Source organism: Prionailurus viverrinus, chromosome C2, assembly GCF_022837055.1.
Source record: "Prionailurus viverrinus isolate Anna chromosome C2, UM_Priviv_1.0, whole genome shotgun sequence".
Lineage (NCBI taxonomy): Eukaryota > Metazoa > Chordata > Mammalia > Carnivora > Felidae > Prionailurus > Prionailurus viverrinus.
Window position 1 is genome coordinate 33,767,167 of NC_062569.1, and position 13,636 is coordinate 33,780,802.

The 13,636-nt window shown below is 38.5% G+C and overlaps 1 protein-coding gene across 1 annotated transcript; it reads right to left on the reverse strand.

Annotated features, from left to right (window-relative positions):
* Positions 1-1,088: 1,088 nt before the first annotated feature.
* On the reverse strand, positions 1,089-12,760 carry DBR1 (debranching RNA lariats 1). The gene is made up of 8 exons (XM_047876473.1): positions 12,435-12,760; positions 11,699-11,823; positions 10,272-10,352; positions 8,001-8,086; positions 5,975-6,199; positions 3,088-3,168; positions 2,694-2,839; positions 1,089-1,968 (listed from the first exon to the last, which is right to left on the reverse strand). The coding sequence occupies exons 1-8, from the start codon at positions 12,629-12,631 to the stop codon at positions 1,275-1,277; spliced, it is 1,635 nt and encodes a 544-aa protein (XP_047732429.1). The 5' UTR covers positions 12,632-12,760; the 3' UTR covers positions 1,089-1,274.
* Between the last annotated feature and the right edge of the window lie 876 nt (positions 12,761-13,636).

The window sequence follows — 13,636 nt, forward strand, 5'->3', positions numbered from 1 at the left end:
ACTATTCAACTTAAAAAGGGAAAGACAATGGATAGCAATAAACAGAAATTGCTCCACGTTCTTCAAGTCAGATGCTGACAAGATGGAAGCCAGTTGCTACAGCATTCTCCTAGGTTAATGACCCCTGGATTTGGACTGCTGTGGGATAACATCCCAGAATAGTTTTTGGATTCATGACTCCTCATCCAAAGTGCAGGGTAACCATCTCCTCAGGTGATCCAGACATTTTTAACCAGAGACAGGATGGAGGGATAGTTTTTCCATGTGGATCTTTAAAAATACTTTAGTACTAGGGTGCCCGGGTGGCTCAGTCATTTAAGTGTCCGACTCGTGGTTTCAGCTCAGGTCATGATCTCAACAGTTCGTGAGACAGAGCTCCACTTAGGGCTCTGCACTCACAGCACAGAGCTTGCTTGGGATTCTCTTTCTTTTTGCCTCTCCCCTGCTTGCATGCATGTGCTCTCTCTCTCTCTCTCTCTCTCTCTCTCAGAATAAATAAACATTAAAAATAAAATACTCTACTACTAACAAGCCACATGATACAGCACGAGGGGCAGCATTTGTGCAATTCAATCCCTGATAGTAATTAATTCTAAGATGAACTGTGTCAAAAATGACCTGTACAGTTACTATAGTCACCTTAAAATTAAAGCTAAAGCTAAACTATGCCAAAATCAACAAGGTTATATTCATCTCAGCAATTAAATGTAAAACTTTATGTTTACCAATGTTTAGTATTTAAAGTAATTTATTTCCTGAAACCTTACCTACCATCTTCAATTTCAATTATATTTGACAGACGTTAAGAGCAGACCAGGGAAAATATTTATAATAAATAAAATGAAAGCATACAAAATCGTACATGCAACAATGACTTTGCAAAACAAAATATAAAGATGCCATATTTTATACACAAAAATATTCACAGTGGTAGTAACTCCTCAAAGGTAGAAATTCCGGTCTTACTCATCTTCATAGTGTCATTTTACAGAAAAGTGCCTGGTACAGAGTAGGTATCCCGTGAGTGTTTCCTGAAAATAATGAAAGTGAATGGTATACGTCTTCAAAAAAAAAGGTACTCAATCAAGTAAATATATAAAATTTTAATATTTTTATCTGAAATATACAAAGGACTAAAGACAAAGTCAATACCTAACTAAAATTCTCTCATGTAACTTCATTATTACAAAGTTAAGTCTTGAGTGTCAAAAATCCAACTCTAAAAATATGGTCTTAAAAATCACATATCTACATATAATACTAAGTAAATTGTCTTATGCTGCATCGTCATCATCCACTGCAGCATAGATGGCTTGATTCCTCCTCTTAATTTTCTTTCTTTGTTCAGGTTCATGTTCGTCACTCAGCCTCTTCAGGGGCAACTCGGTTAAGTCCTTTCCATCCTCCGACTCCAGAGCCTCACCAGGCTTCCCCTCTCTGCCATCTGGGGAACCCAATGTATCATCAGAAGATACAGTCATGGAACCTGGCAAGATCCTGACATCAGAGAAGCTTGCAGAGAAGTCAGAAGCTTGATCAGAAGAAGGCTCTACAGACGGTGTATTCATGTCACTGTGTGTACTTACGATACTATCCTCATCCTCCTCTTCTTCATCTAGCATTATTTCATCTGGATTAATAGAGGACAGGGCAGACGTGTCTGTGTTATATTCACTACGGTCTTCACCAGAGTCATTACTCTCCAGGTCCTCCTGTTCTTCATATTCACCACACAAGTGATGTTCTTCCTTGGCCTTCTGCAGCCTGACATTTAGGTCAGTGATGCCAAGCTGAGCACAAAATTCAGTAGTTTGAGGATTGATCCTATGCACCAACTGCATTTGTGTCTGTGGCCTGCTAGGGTCATAACAAGCAGCTGTTACGCTGAAGTTACATGGAACTCTGAGGTCATGATTCAGTATTTCCAATACTTTGTTCATAGCTTCTTCTGTTGCACTATAATCCCACCTACAAAAGTCCAAAACAATAGCTTTTTACATTTTATCAGCCTCAGACAACAAATGGTAAGATCTAACTGTGGACATCAGGTGTAAGGATAAAATCTAAACCACATATAAAAATTCCGTTTAATAAAATTACAGTTAATTTACCAAAGGACCATTTTGAAATAAAAACAATTCTTAGAAAAAGCTCTTCTTGGGGTGCCTGGGTGGCTTAGTTGGTTAAGCATCCAAATCTTGGTTTTAGTTCCAGTCACAATCTCATGGTTCATGAGTTCGAGTCCCATGTCATCGGGCTCTGTGCTGACAGCTTGGGATTCTCTCACTCTTCTTCTCTCTGCCCCTACCCCATTCTCACTTGCGGTCTCTCTCTCTCTCTCTCTCTCTCTCTCTCTCAAAATAAATAATTTTTAAAAAAGAAAAAAGAAAAAGCTGTTCTTAACTCACACTCTAAAATAAGCATAAGTTACTTTAATGTGTGAACCAAATCATCACCACATTATAGTTTTATACATGCTTTATGTGCTAATTTGGGTTGGTACTCAATAGCCCATTTTCTTACATCCCTTAGATGGAAAATTTGTAGTTTTCCATACCAGTCAGTAACCCTTGAATTATTCTGACACTCATTTAACAATAATTCGCTTGATTTAAGGAAAAAAAAAAAAAAGGTGGAGGGGACAAAAAATCGTGCATGCACCAGAGAGAGCAAACCCTAAATGTCAGACTTACCTTGTATGCAGGCCGTTATTTTCAGGCATATTCCATAGGCGCCCCGTCACATTAATAAGATCATCAGTAGCCCTTAGAACAGTGAGCCACTCAATATCATACTCTAAGTACTCAGAAGCACTGGGGTCATGTTCTATTTCTATTACCTATAGGAAGAAATTGATAATTTTAAGAAAAAAATTTCTATTTTTAATATGCTAAGAATTACAGTATAACAATAAAATTTAAAAGGAATTTAATTTAGTAGCTTAAAAACACTAATGTAACGTATTCCAAAATTCTCACAATACATAAATTATAAAGAGCACAAATAAATTCTGAAGGGAAAATTAATTTTTGTTTAATCATTGGAAGAGCAAAACTATATTGCAAAGTTATTTCATTTTCTTTTTACCTGAAGAAAGTCTCTATGTGGTAAGCATTTGTCCAAGGCTAAAAATTTTGTTGCTTTGGCCGTCTGTTCTTTATCCTTGGCCTACAAATATGAACCATAATTTTAAAAAGAATGTTAAATTTTTTTTTTTTTAATGTTTACTTATTTTTGAGAGAGAGACAGACAGAGTATGAGCAGATAAGGAGCAGAGTGAGAGGGAGACACATAATCCAAAGCAGGCTCCAGGCTATGAGCTGACAGCACAGAACCCTACACAGGGCTCGAACCCGCGAGCCATGAGATCATGACCTGAGCCGAAGTTGGCCACTTAACTGACTGAGCCAGCCAGGCAGCCCCAGAAAGAATGTTAAATTATCACAGTAATTCATACACAGAATAGGATGGAAACAATCTTTATTAAACATACCCCTAAGTTATGTGTCAAAGCAACAACTGTCACTTTTTCAAAATAAGTTAGTTCTACAACCACTTGTGTAATAACGGGCAATGCACTTAAACTCTCTGGGCTTCAACTTCCTTACAAAAGTCAAAGCAGACACTAATGCTGATGATAATGCCAGTGCTAAATCAAAGTATATAACGCAAAGGCTAAGATAACAGAAGAGCTGAAAAGTAATCTGGCAGAGCTAAAACTATATAACTTTTAAAAGAAATTATAAGGAAAAATCTTTATAAACTTGGATTAGGCAAAGATTTCTTAGATACAACACCAAAAGTGATGGGATACATTCACAGAATGAAATATTACTCAACAATAAAAATGAAAGAAATACTAACACTTGCTACACGAATGAACCTCAAAAACACACAAACAAAAGAAACCACGTGCCAATGACTATAGACTTTGATCCCACTTATATAAATTTCAAAGAGGGCAAATCCACAGAGACACAGAGCAGATTAGTGCCTGGGGCTGAGAGCAGGAACAAGGACTGACAGCAAACAGCACAGCAAACAGGCACAAGACATCTTTTGGGGTACTGAAAATGTTCTACAACTGGGCTATGTGCTGTTTGCTCTGGAAACCTCTGGAACTCTGGATATATGCCAAAACTCACTGAATTGTACATTTAAATAGGTGAATTTTATGACATGTAAATTATATTCCAAGTAAGCTATTTTGTAAAAACTGAATTGGCAGAAAAGAAACATGGGCAGGGGGTGATGGACCACAACATGAAGGTCATATTGGATGAAGTACAAAAGTGACTCACGGAGAACAGTAAGGCCCACGTAGGAAAAAGGACAGGAAGCAGCTATGGGACACCCTGCTGTGGGCCAGGTTTCAGTTCAATGGTGGTGATGGACTGAGAGGTGAAGGCACAGAGAGTGCAGGCAGATCTTGACAGAGGGGCAGTTCTGAGAAAAGGTGATCTTTGGTGTGGGTAAAGGGGCTGAAAGAGACCACTGGCAAAGGCAGGCGAGGTTGAGGAGCTAATTAAAAGGGACTGAACATATTCATTCAGAGATAGAACTCCCTGAGGCTGACAACCCAAGATGGAATGGGGGGAAAGAACCAAAGCCCATGGTTCAGTAAAAATCCAGGCCCTAGGATTTTGAGCGTGTCATGAGCCCTAGGGCATGTCATGAGCCCTAGAAGATGGGAGAGAATAACAAAGATGTAGAAAAGGTGACTGATCTGAATAGATAACTTGGACATTTAAAGAGGATAATCACCTTGGCAGTGATCCAAAGGAAGAGAAAAGGAGTCACCTTGCCTCTTTCTCCCAATGAAACTGGGGAGTAAGGATAAGCCCACAACAGAAAGGGCCCACAGGAATGTTTCCAAACAGAATTTTCCAAACTGTACTTGAAGAACATCATTAAAGTGCACTTCCACCACAGAAAAGAATATGGTCAAGTTCAAGCAGCACTGCACCCCACATTCCACTCACTCTTGGAGAAAGATGACGCCCATCAGCACATTAAAGACTCTCAGGAATTCTATAGAAGAAGACTTCAAGAAGGAATTTCTAACCTTGCTAACCCAGCGTTTTCTAAATGTTTTCCCTATGGAATACTTTAGGTGGAAAGTCAGTCAGAATGGGAGGGGAAAAGAATAAACAACTATCTCCATAAAAGCCTAAGTTGAAATCTCTATTTATTCTCTACCTTTCATCAAGCACCATCACCCATGCAGCTACCCAAGGAAAATTCTGGAAGTCCCCCTCTGTCACCAAATCCTGATGATTCTGCCTCCAAAATCTCTCTGGAGATCGTGTTCTCTGTGTTCCCTCCCTGCCACAGGCTAGAACCTCATCTTATGCTTAAATAGCCTCTCTGCCTCCCATTTTACGTTACTATGATCCATACACAAAAATGCTACCAAACTAATCTTTCTAAAATCAAAGTCTGGTTTCACTACTCCCCAACTTTCCCCATTACCTTCTGGTTAAAACCCAAACTCCAGAACATGGCCCAGCAGGCAGTTAGGATGTCCTTCCAGCCTCATCTCTCCCTTCGCCTCAGCTGCAGGGACTGCTGCAGCCCCCAGCGCACCACGCATTCAGACCTCTAGCCTTGGCACACACTGGGCTCCCTACCTACACTGCCCTCATATTCTACTGCTTCCTGGCACAATCAATTCCTTTGGAAAACCTTCTCAATCTCTTCATCTTTGTGTCTACATCCCCAATTCACCAGAGTCTGGTGTAGGCACTTCCACAGCATCATGGCACTTTTCATCACAAACTTATTACTATCACTAATCACGAATAATAATACTTATTGCCTGCTTGTCTCTTCCCTGCCCCATGGATACGGAGTTACTCGCAAAAGCAAAGTTATCTTTGAGTTCTTTCTCTAAAGTTACAACTGTGCCAACAGTGCCTTAGCCTACAGATATTTGCTAAGTGTTTGTCAAATCAAAGAATGTTCTGGTTTCTACCTGATGCTGCATCAAGGCTGCAAACTTCACATGAAGGTGTGCGGAAAACCAGTAGGTAGGTTTTAAGTGCTCTAGAAGCTCTGAGGCAGCAGGACTTCCCAATGTGTTATTTTCCACTTCTTGTCGGAAAAAAGATTTAGTCTTGAGAAGTTGCTTCTTGTCTCCATAATGATATATGCTTCTTGGCCAATCGTGAGATAAGAATATGTCCATAGGTTGCTTCAGCTTTAACAGAAAAAGAAAGAAAACCCAAAAACAGATTAGCCAAAAGCAATCCCCTACACTTTCTCTCCACCACCACACAATTGTTTAACCGCTTAGATCTTGAGATTTCTATGTAATTCATTCTAAGCAAACTTTATTTAAGAAGGTCACAGAAATACTAAGAAATGCTAAACTCCTCACTCATGTAAGCAAGGAGAAAAAGCTTTCTCTCTACCTCACAAATCATCCTTATATTCCATGGCAAGGCAGGTCAACAGAGACATACTTTGATCTAACTGCCAACTAGCCATGGTCTTTAATATAGGGTTTCTGAAATATACAATAACCATTATTCTTGTCACTTTTAGTAAAGGAACTGTTTTAAGATACATAGAGACACAGATTTCATGAGATCTCTAATGTAAATAATATAGTAAAACCCAAAGATAAATCCCTTCTTTTTTTCTAATGGACTCATAGAGCATACACGTAAAAAATGCTGTTTGCTACATAAATTATACTAGAGGTATTCAAGGTAGCTGGTGTCTTCATGGGGAGGCTACAAAATATACTCCATACATTACACATCCCCAGCACCTTCAAGTAATCGGCAACAAAACTTGGAAAACTAAATTAAAATAATTTATGTGTTCAAGACAATACAAGATAAAGGATACGAATAATCGCTGAATAACTGATTCGGGCAGTAAGTGTGATGAAAATTCAGAGAAGAGTGATGGCTTTAAACTAGAAAACTGGTACCTAAGCTGGGTCGTCAAACACTGGTAGGACTGAGATGGGTGAAAGGGAAAAAGGATTCAAGGTAGGGACCTGTTATGAGTAGGACATTAAAGAAACGCCCACAAGCATCCTTAAGCTCCTGCAGAGGCTGTAGGGCATGGTGGGAAGGGTCTGACAGCTTCAGGCGACTCCACCACCTAACTCCTAGGGAATTCCCTGGAAGGCTGCTTACCTATCTGAGCCTTGATCTCTCATCCTTAACGTGACAAAGTTAGAGTAATACTTACCGCACAGAATTGTGTGGCGATTACATGAAATGTCATGTGTGATAACTGCTTAGCCCAGTGTCAGGCATTTAATGGGTTCTCAAACAAAAACCTAGTGTCAGCTACTCTCTAATTAAGCCAGTGTTCCAATACCACTTTCACAATTTTACCACATTCTCCATCTTCCTTACCATTATTTATTCCCTACTTAATACCATTATTTAAAATGAAATATTCTAGGGCGCCTGGGTGGCTCAGTCGGTTGAGTGTCCGACTTTGGCTCAGGTCATGATCTCACAGTCTGTGAGTTCGAGCCCCACATCAGGCTCTGTGCTGATGGCTCAGAGCCTGGAGCCTGCTTTGGATTCTGTGTCTCCCTCTCTCTCTGCCCCTCCCCTGTTCATGCTCTGTCTCTCTCTGTCTCAAAATAAATAAAAACATTAAGAAAAAAAAATTTTTTTTAATAAAAAAATTTAAAAAAATAAAATGAAATATTCTAATATTTTCTTTAAAGTATCACTTTATTCCAACATATATTCTTTACCCTTATCCTAAGTAGTAATATACACAGTCATAGATTAAATGTTCTATTTTATTATTACTTCCTAAAATAAATGCATAACATTAGAATAAAAAAAAAATGTTCATCTGTGAACCTCCTAAAAGCAACTCAAGATCCAAACTTTAGAAATACTGAAGTATTCTATACTGAAATATTTCTTGGAAGTGGTATACCAAAATGATCAAAACACATTTGGGTACAGAATGACTTTAACTAATTTTTTCAAGTATGCTGCAATGTAATTTTTACATACCTGTTTTAATTTATAGACTTCAATATTTCTCACATGGTATATACTCCTTATTGTAGCTGGATTATAAGGGGGGCACTCAAAATGACCTGGAATTAAAGAAGAGAAATAAGCTATATTCAACTCCCTTAAATACAGCAAATACAAATAACATACACACACTTTTCCAAAACGGAGGTCTGTCATTACCGTTTTGGTTCTTAAAAATTCTATGAAAACACTGCTCTTAAAAGGCTGGTATTAAAAAAAAAAAAAATGTTGGTATTTTCTACTAATGAGTGATCACTAACTATAAATCTAAATAATTGAGGGGCTTATGATTTTTTAAATTAAATTATAATTTGGAATACGTTGTTTATTCATATAGTTTAAAATTTAAGAGATATCATCAGAAAGGAATAAAAAGTAACCAGTGATGCCCAGGGCTGGGGTGGGAGCAGGGATTAACTACAAAACTTTTGGGAATACTAGAAATGTTTTAAATCTGGATGGTTGCACAACCCTACATAAATTTACCAAAATCACGACATTGTATACTTATAATAGTATGTAAGTTTTACCTCAACAAAGCTGATAAAACAATGGGAGGCAGGGATCCTCCTATTCCTACTAACTACTAACACTACCTAGAGGCAACTCAAGTTAATCAGCTTTTAGTATTTTATTCCAGGGACATCATCTATGCATTTAATACACAAACTTCTTTATCCTCTCTTTTTTTTTTTACACAAATAGCAGCATAGTTGAAACATGTTCTATGCCTTGGTTTTTGTTCTTGTTTTTTTTTTTCACTTAAGTTGGAGTTCTTTGTGTATCAGTTACACATAGAGTTGCTTTCTTCTACTTTTTTAAAAAATTAGCTTCATAGCATTGCATTGTATAGTTTTATCATGATAGAGTTATGTTAGAGTTAATTACTTCGTACCTTTTGCCATTACAAACAAGGCTGAAATAATAAATGTGTACACATCATCTTGCATGTGTGGAATATATCTGTACATTAAATTCCTGAAGTAGAACTCCTGGGTCAGAGTACTTTTATAATTTCCACAGATTACCAGCTGTCCTCCAAAGAGTGGAGGACAGTTTGCACTCACACCTGCCGTGAAGGAGACAACCTATTTTTGTACTCCCCTGCCAATAGTTTAGAATCATAGGGAGCAGGGCAGCAGGGAACAGATCTGTGATTTAACAGTTACACAGAGGATGTAAGTTTTAGCTGCCAACTTAATTCATAAAATTTTGAAATCAATGTGAACTCAAGCTATTCCTTTAAGATCAATTTTTTCAGATACAATGGAATAAATGAGTGCACTGCGATATGCTTCTATAATAGAATACTATTCACAAATTAAAATGAATGTATCAACATGGATTTCAAAAACACATTAAACAATGAAACAAGTTGCAGAAATATACACGCAAAATGATACATTCATATGAAATTTAAAACATGCTACATTGTACACTGTTTAAAGCTGTTACCTATCTGGTAATGACATAATCAAGCAAATAACAAACACCAAATTCAGAAGAGTGACTCGTGGTAAGGAAAGGGAAGGATAAAAGGAGAATAGGACTGAGAACTGATAAACTATGAGCTCTGACTGAATCTGTACTATTTCTTTAAAATCCCGACTGGGGTGCCTGGGTCGCTCAGTCCGTTAAGCGTCAGACTCTTGATTTTAGTTCAGGTCATGATCTCATGGTTGTGAGATCGAGCCCCACATGGATCCTGCTTGAGATTCTATCTCTCCCTCTCCCTCTGCTCCACCCCTGCTCACACATTCTCTCGCTCTCTCAAAAAGTAAATAAAACAAAATAAAATCGTAACTAAAAGTGGCGAAACGCTAAGACTTGAAAAAACTAGATGGTGGATACAGAGATAATTTGTTCTAGTACTCTCAAATTTTTCATATGTATAAAATAAAGTAGTCAGTTCAGGGGTGACTTGGTGGCTCAGTCGGTTAAGCATCCGACTTCAGTCAGCACAGGTCATGATCTCGCAGTCCATGGGTTCAAGCCCCACGTCGGACTCTGTACTGACAGCTCAGAGCCTGGAGGCTGCTTCAGATTCTGTGTCTCCCTCTCTCTCTGCCACTCCCCAACTCACACTCTGTCTGTCTCAAAAATAAACATACATTAAAAACAATTTTTTTTGAAAGTAGTCAGTTCAGAGAAACAATTCCATGAAAAGGTCAAACTATATATTATGCTTAAGTTAGTCTGACAGATGCAAGTTCTAAAATTTAAAAACAATTCTCAGAACAATACCTTTTCGATAGTCATGAGATTTAAAGATACCAGAGATTCCACCAATCCTTACACCTCGGTATTTTACTACACCAGCCAAACCTGAAAAAGTACGCAGTTAAATAAAATTACCATAGGCAGAAGCAATCTCTTTACTAACTAAAAGAACAGTTTAAAGGCGTAGAACTCCATGCAGTCCTAAAATTATTTGAAAATTAAATATCAAGATGAAGTTACTCTTTCACATAGCAATATGCCAACAATATAAGAGGCAGACTAGGGATGAAAGGCCTAGAAGCAGATCAGGGACGATACTAAGCAGAAAGGAAGGGCCAATGAGATTAGGTATGTTAAGAGAAAAATAGACATAATTTGGTACTTAGTCAAATATTACAGTGGGCTGGCAGGGAAATAAGGAAAAGTGTCCTATGATGGATTTATAGGTTATACATCTGAAAGTCAACAGGTATAAAGTATCAATAACCTGCAGTTTCTATATTTTATTTCTGATTGATCATCTTCAAACATCTTTTCACAATATTACAGTTGTCAAAAGAACAATCAGTAATGAAGTAGATAAATTATATTTCTGAAGTTATCATGTCATCATTAGAGCTGAAAACATTTAAGCGAAGAAAAGAATGGACTAAATAGTCTAACAGGACTAAAATTGAACCTGAATCTAATCCGGTTGTAAATCTAAACACAGATTACAGGTAATGCAGAGGATAAAAGGAACACGTTAAACAATATAAGAAATTCCAATCAGCTAAATCCAGAACACAGGAAATTCTACAAGAAAAAGTTCCCATTTTCTTCAACAAATAACAAGCATGGGTAGGGGAGAAAAGGGACACTTACAGCCTAAGAGACTTCAGAATCATGACAAGCAAATGAAATGTGCAGGCCTCATTTGGATTCTATTTGAACAAGTCAAACAAAGTAAAACAAACATCTTTGTGATAATCACAGAAATCTGAACATGAACTAAGCAATAAATAATGAGGAATTACAGTTACTGTAAAAGTTTAGAGGGGAGTGGGGTTGAAATAAGGATGGCAGAATAATAGTTGTTGAAACTGGTTAACACGTACAGAGATTCATTACACTATTCTCTATTCTTCTGTATGTTTAACAATTTCCATCATAATAAGTTTGAGTTTTCTCAATCAACAGAAAGAGTAAGAAAAAATAAAGGGATTGCGAACAGTACATAAGGCCTTTGCATTTTTTACTATGTTTTATTATCTATATTGCTTAAAATACTAGAAGCATGGACATATTTTCATAATTACCTACTTAAATTAACCATTCTAATTACAGTTTCATGATTATTTAAATTAAGAGACATTTCGCAAACACCATATATCTCAAGATGCTGCCTGTTACACAAATCCTGACAGGCGCTTCCATTACAAACAAAGCAAGAAATTACCCAGAACACATACCTAAATAATAAATGTTTGGCGCTACCCAGCCACCATAGGGTAACTCTTGCAAATGATTTGAGGCTTCATGGTTTCCCCCAATGAAAATTGTGAGAACTGGGGCCTTTTTTTCACCGGAGTAATACCTAGAACATAAGAGTAAAGTTGTCAGTTGGCATAGCAGAAATCAAGCATAGAGAAAAGCAATTAGGCATGCCCATGCAATCGGGCATAGCAGAAAAGCAAAATAAGGCCCAAAGGAGATATTTGAGCTCATTATAAAAAATTAAAAAGCTCTAAGTGAATTGCCTATACTTGTTCTTAAGAATGAAGGTCTGCCACCTTGGGTTTAAAGCCAGTGTACGCTCAATGAACTTTGTCAGTTCTTAACCTTAGCTTCTAGAACGCGGACGAGCACAGAGGAGGCGTCCAATAAAAACTCTTGCATCAGTAAATAGACTAGTCCCAGAGTCCTATCAAGTGCAAGGTAGATTACCCTGTCAGCTTCTTCCTCCAGGTTTTCCCCTCAGGCTTCGATCCCTTCCGAAACAGATAAGACAGGTGAAAGGAAAAGAGAAAAGTGACATTTACGAAGCACCAGTTCCTAGACACAGCGTGAACAAAGAAGGTAAGTAAGGGAGACAGCGAGTCAGTGGCAGGGGGAATTCGAATCCAGTCCGGGTTCTCTCCCACTCACTCACTGCCGGCTAGTCACGCCTCGCACCGCTGGGTCTGAGGCCCGGACCTCGCTGCTCACCTGTAGAAGGTCTGCATGTGGCGGTACTTGGGCGGCACGGCCATGCAACGCAGGTCGGCCTCGTTGCGCACCGCCTGGAAGTCGCCGCAGCACAGCAAAAGGTCTATCGGCCCGGGGCCGCGCTTCTCCGCCAGCGCCAGCGTCTCATAGATCTTGTCCAGCTCGCCGTGGCAGCAGCCGGCCACAGCCACCCGCATCCTGCCGGCCGGAGACGGGGAGCGCTGCCCGCAAGCCCCTAGACCAGACCCAGCCTAGGCCGGCGAGGAAGGAGCAGACTGATCGCTCAGCTCCCGCCAACACTAACTGGGCACACGCCTCGCAGAGACGCCTGAAATAGAACCCACTTCCGGCTTCCAAATCTCGCGAGAGGATGGAGCAGGGCAAGAATTCCAGGATTTGAGACAGCTTTCAAATTGACTCGAGCTCTGTCTTCTTGGGTCTTTCAGTTTTAGCAGTCTGACAGATGATAAAAATCAAAACCAGAATAGTTTTGTTTTGTTTTTTGACACAGAAGTAGTAGTTTAGTTTGATAAAATTAAGCCAAACTAAAAAAGTGAGCGGGTGCGATTGGCTAATTCCTACGACGAACCTGTCAACGCAAAGATAATTGCCTAAGAGCAAATTAGAAATTAAAAGATTTTTGGGAAAAACAAAACAAACAACACACATCAAACTGAAAATAATTTTTAAATAAAACTTAAAAACTTACTGAATATTTTAAAATGATCCCACCGAAGGGTTTCTAAAATTATCAGTTATTTATTTTTTTTTAAAGGAGCAGGGGACTCTTTATTTTCCTACCAAATAGGTGTTTGCATAACTAGACTGCGAGCTCAATGAAAGCAGAAGAATGTCTCGAAAACATCCAGGAGGGAAAAGAACGAAACTGACAGTTGAAAAATGAGTGGCCAAGACAGAAACAAGCAAATCAGTAACACCAAACACGTCTGGCAAATTTAACAAGAAAAGTAATCTAATCAAGATAATACAAAGAGTGGGGTGCCTGGCTGGTTCAGCGGTTGGAGCACGACTTTTGATCTTGACGTTGTGAGTTCTAGACCCAGGTGGGGTCTTAAAAATAAAATATTTTTTGCCTCAGAGAGGGCACAAAAATAAATAAATAAATAAATAAATATTTAAAAAAAAAAGACAACAGTGACAAATCCAACTCTCATTTTAAATATTTGCATAAAATAACATTC

Coding starts and splice junctions, on each gene's coding strand:
- DBR1 (XM_047876473.1), bottom strand. CDS start 12,631: ATGCGGGTGGCTGTGGCCGGCTGCTGCCACGGCGAGCTGGACAAGATC. Junction 8,087..10,271: donor ATCTCATGACTATCGAAAAG/GTATTGTTCTGA, acceptor CTTTAATTCCAG/GTCATTTTGAGTGCCCCCCT. Junction 2,840..3,087: donor CACATAGAGACTTTCTTCAG/GTAAAAAGAAAA, acceptor TTCTTCCTATAG/GTAATAGAAATAGAACATGA.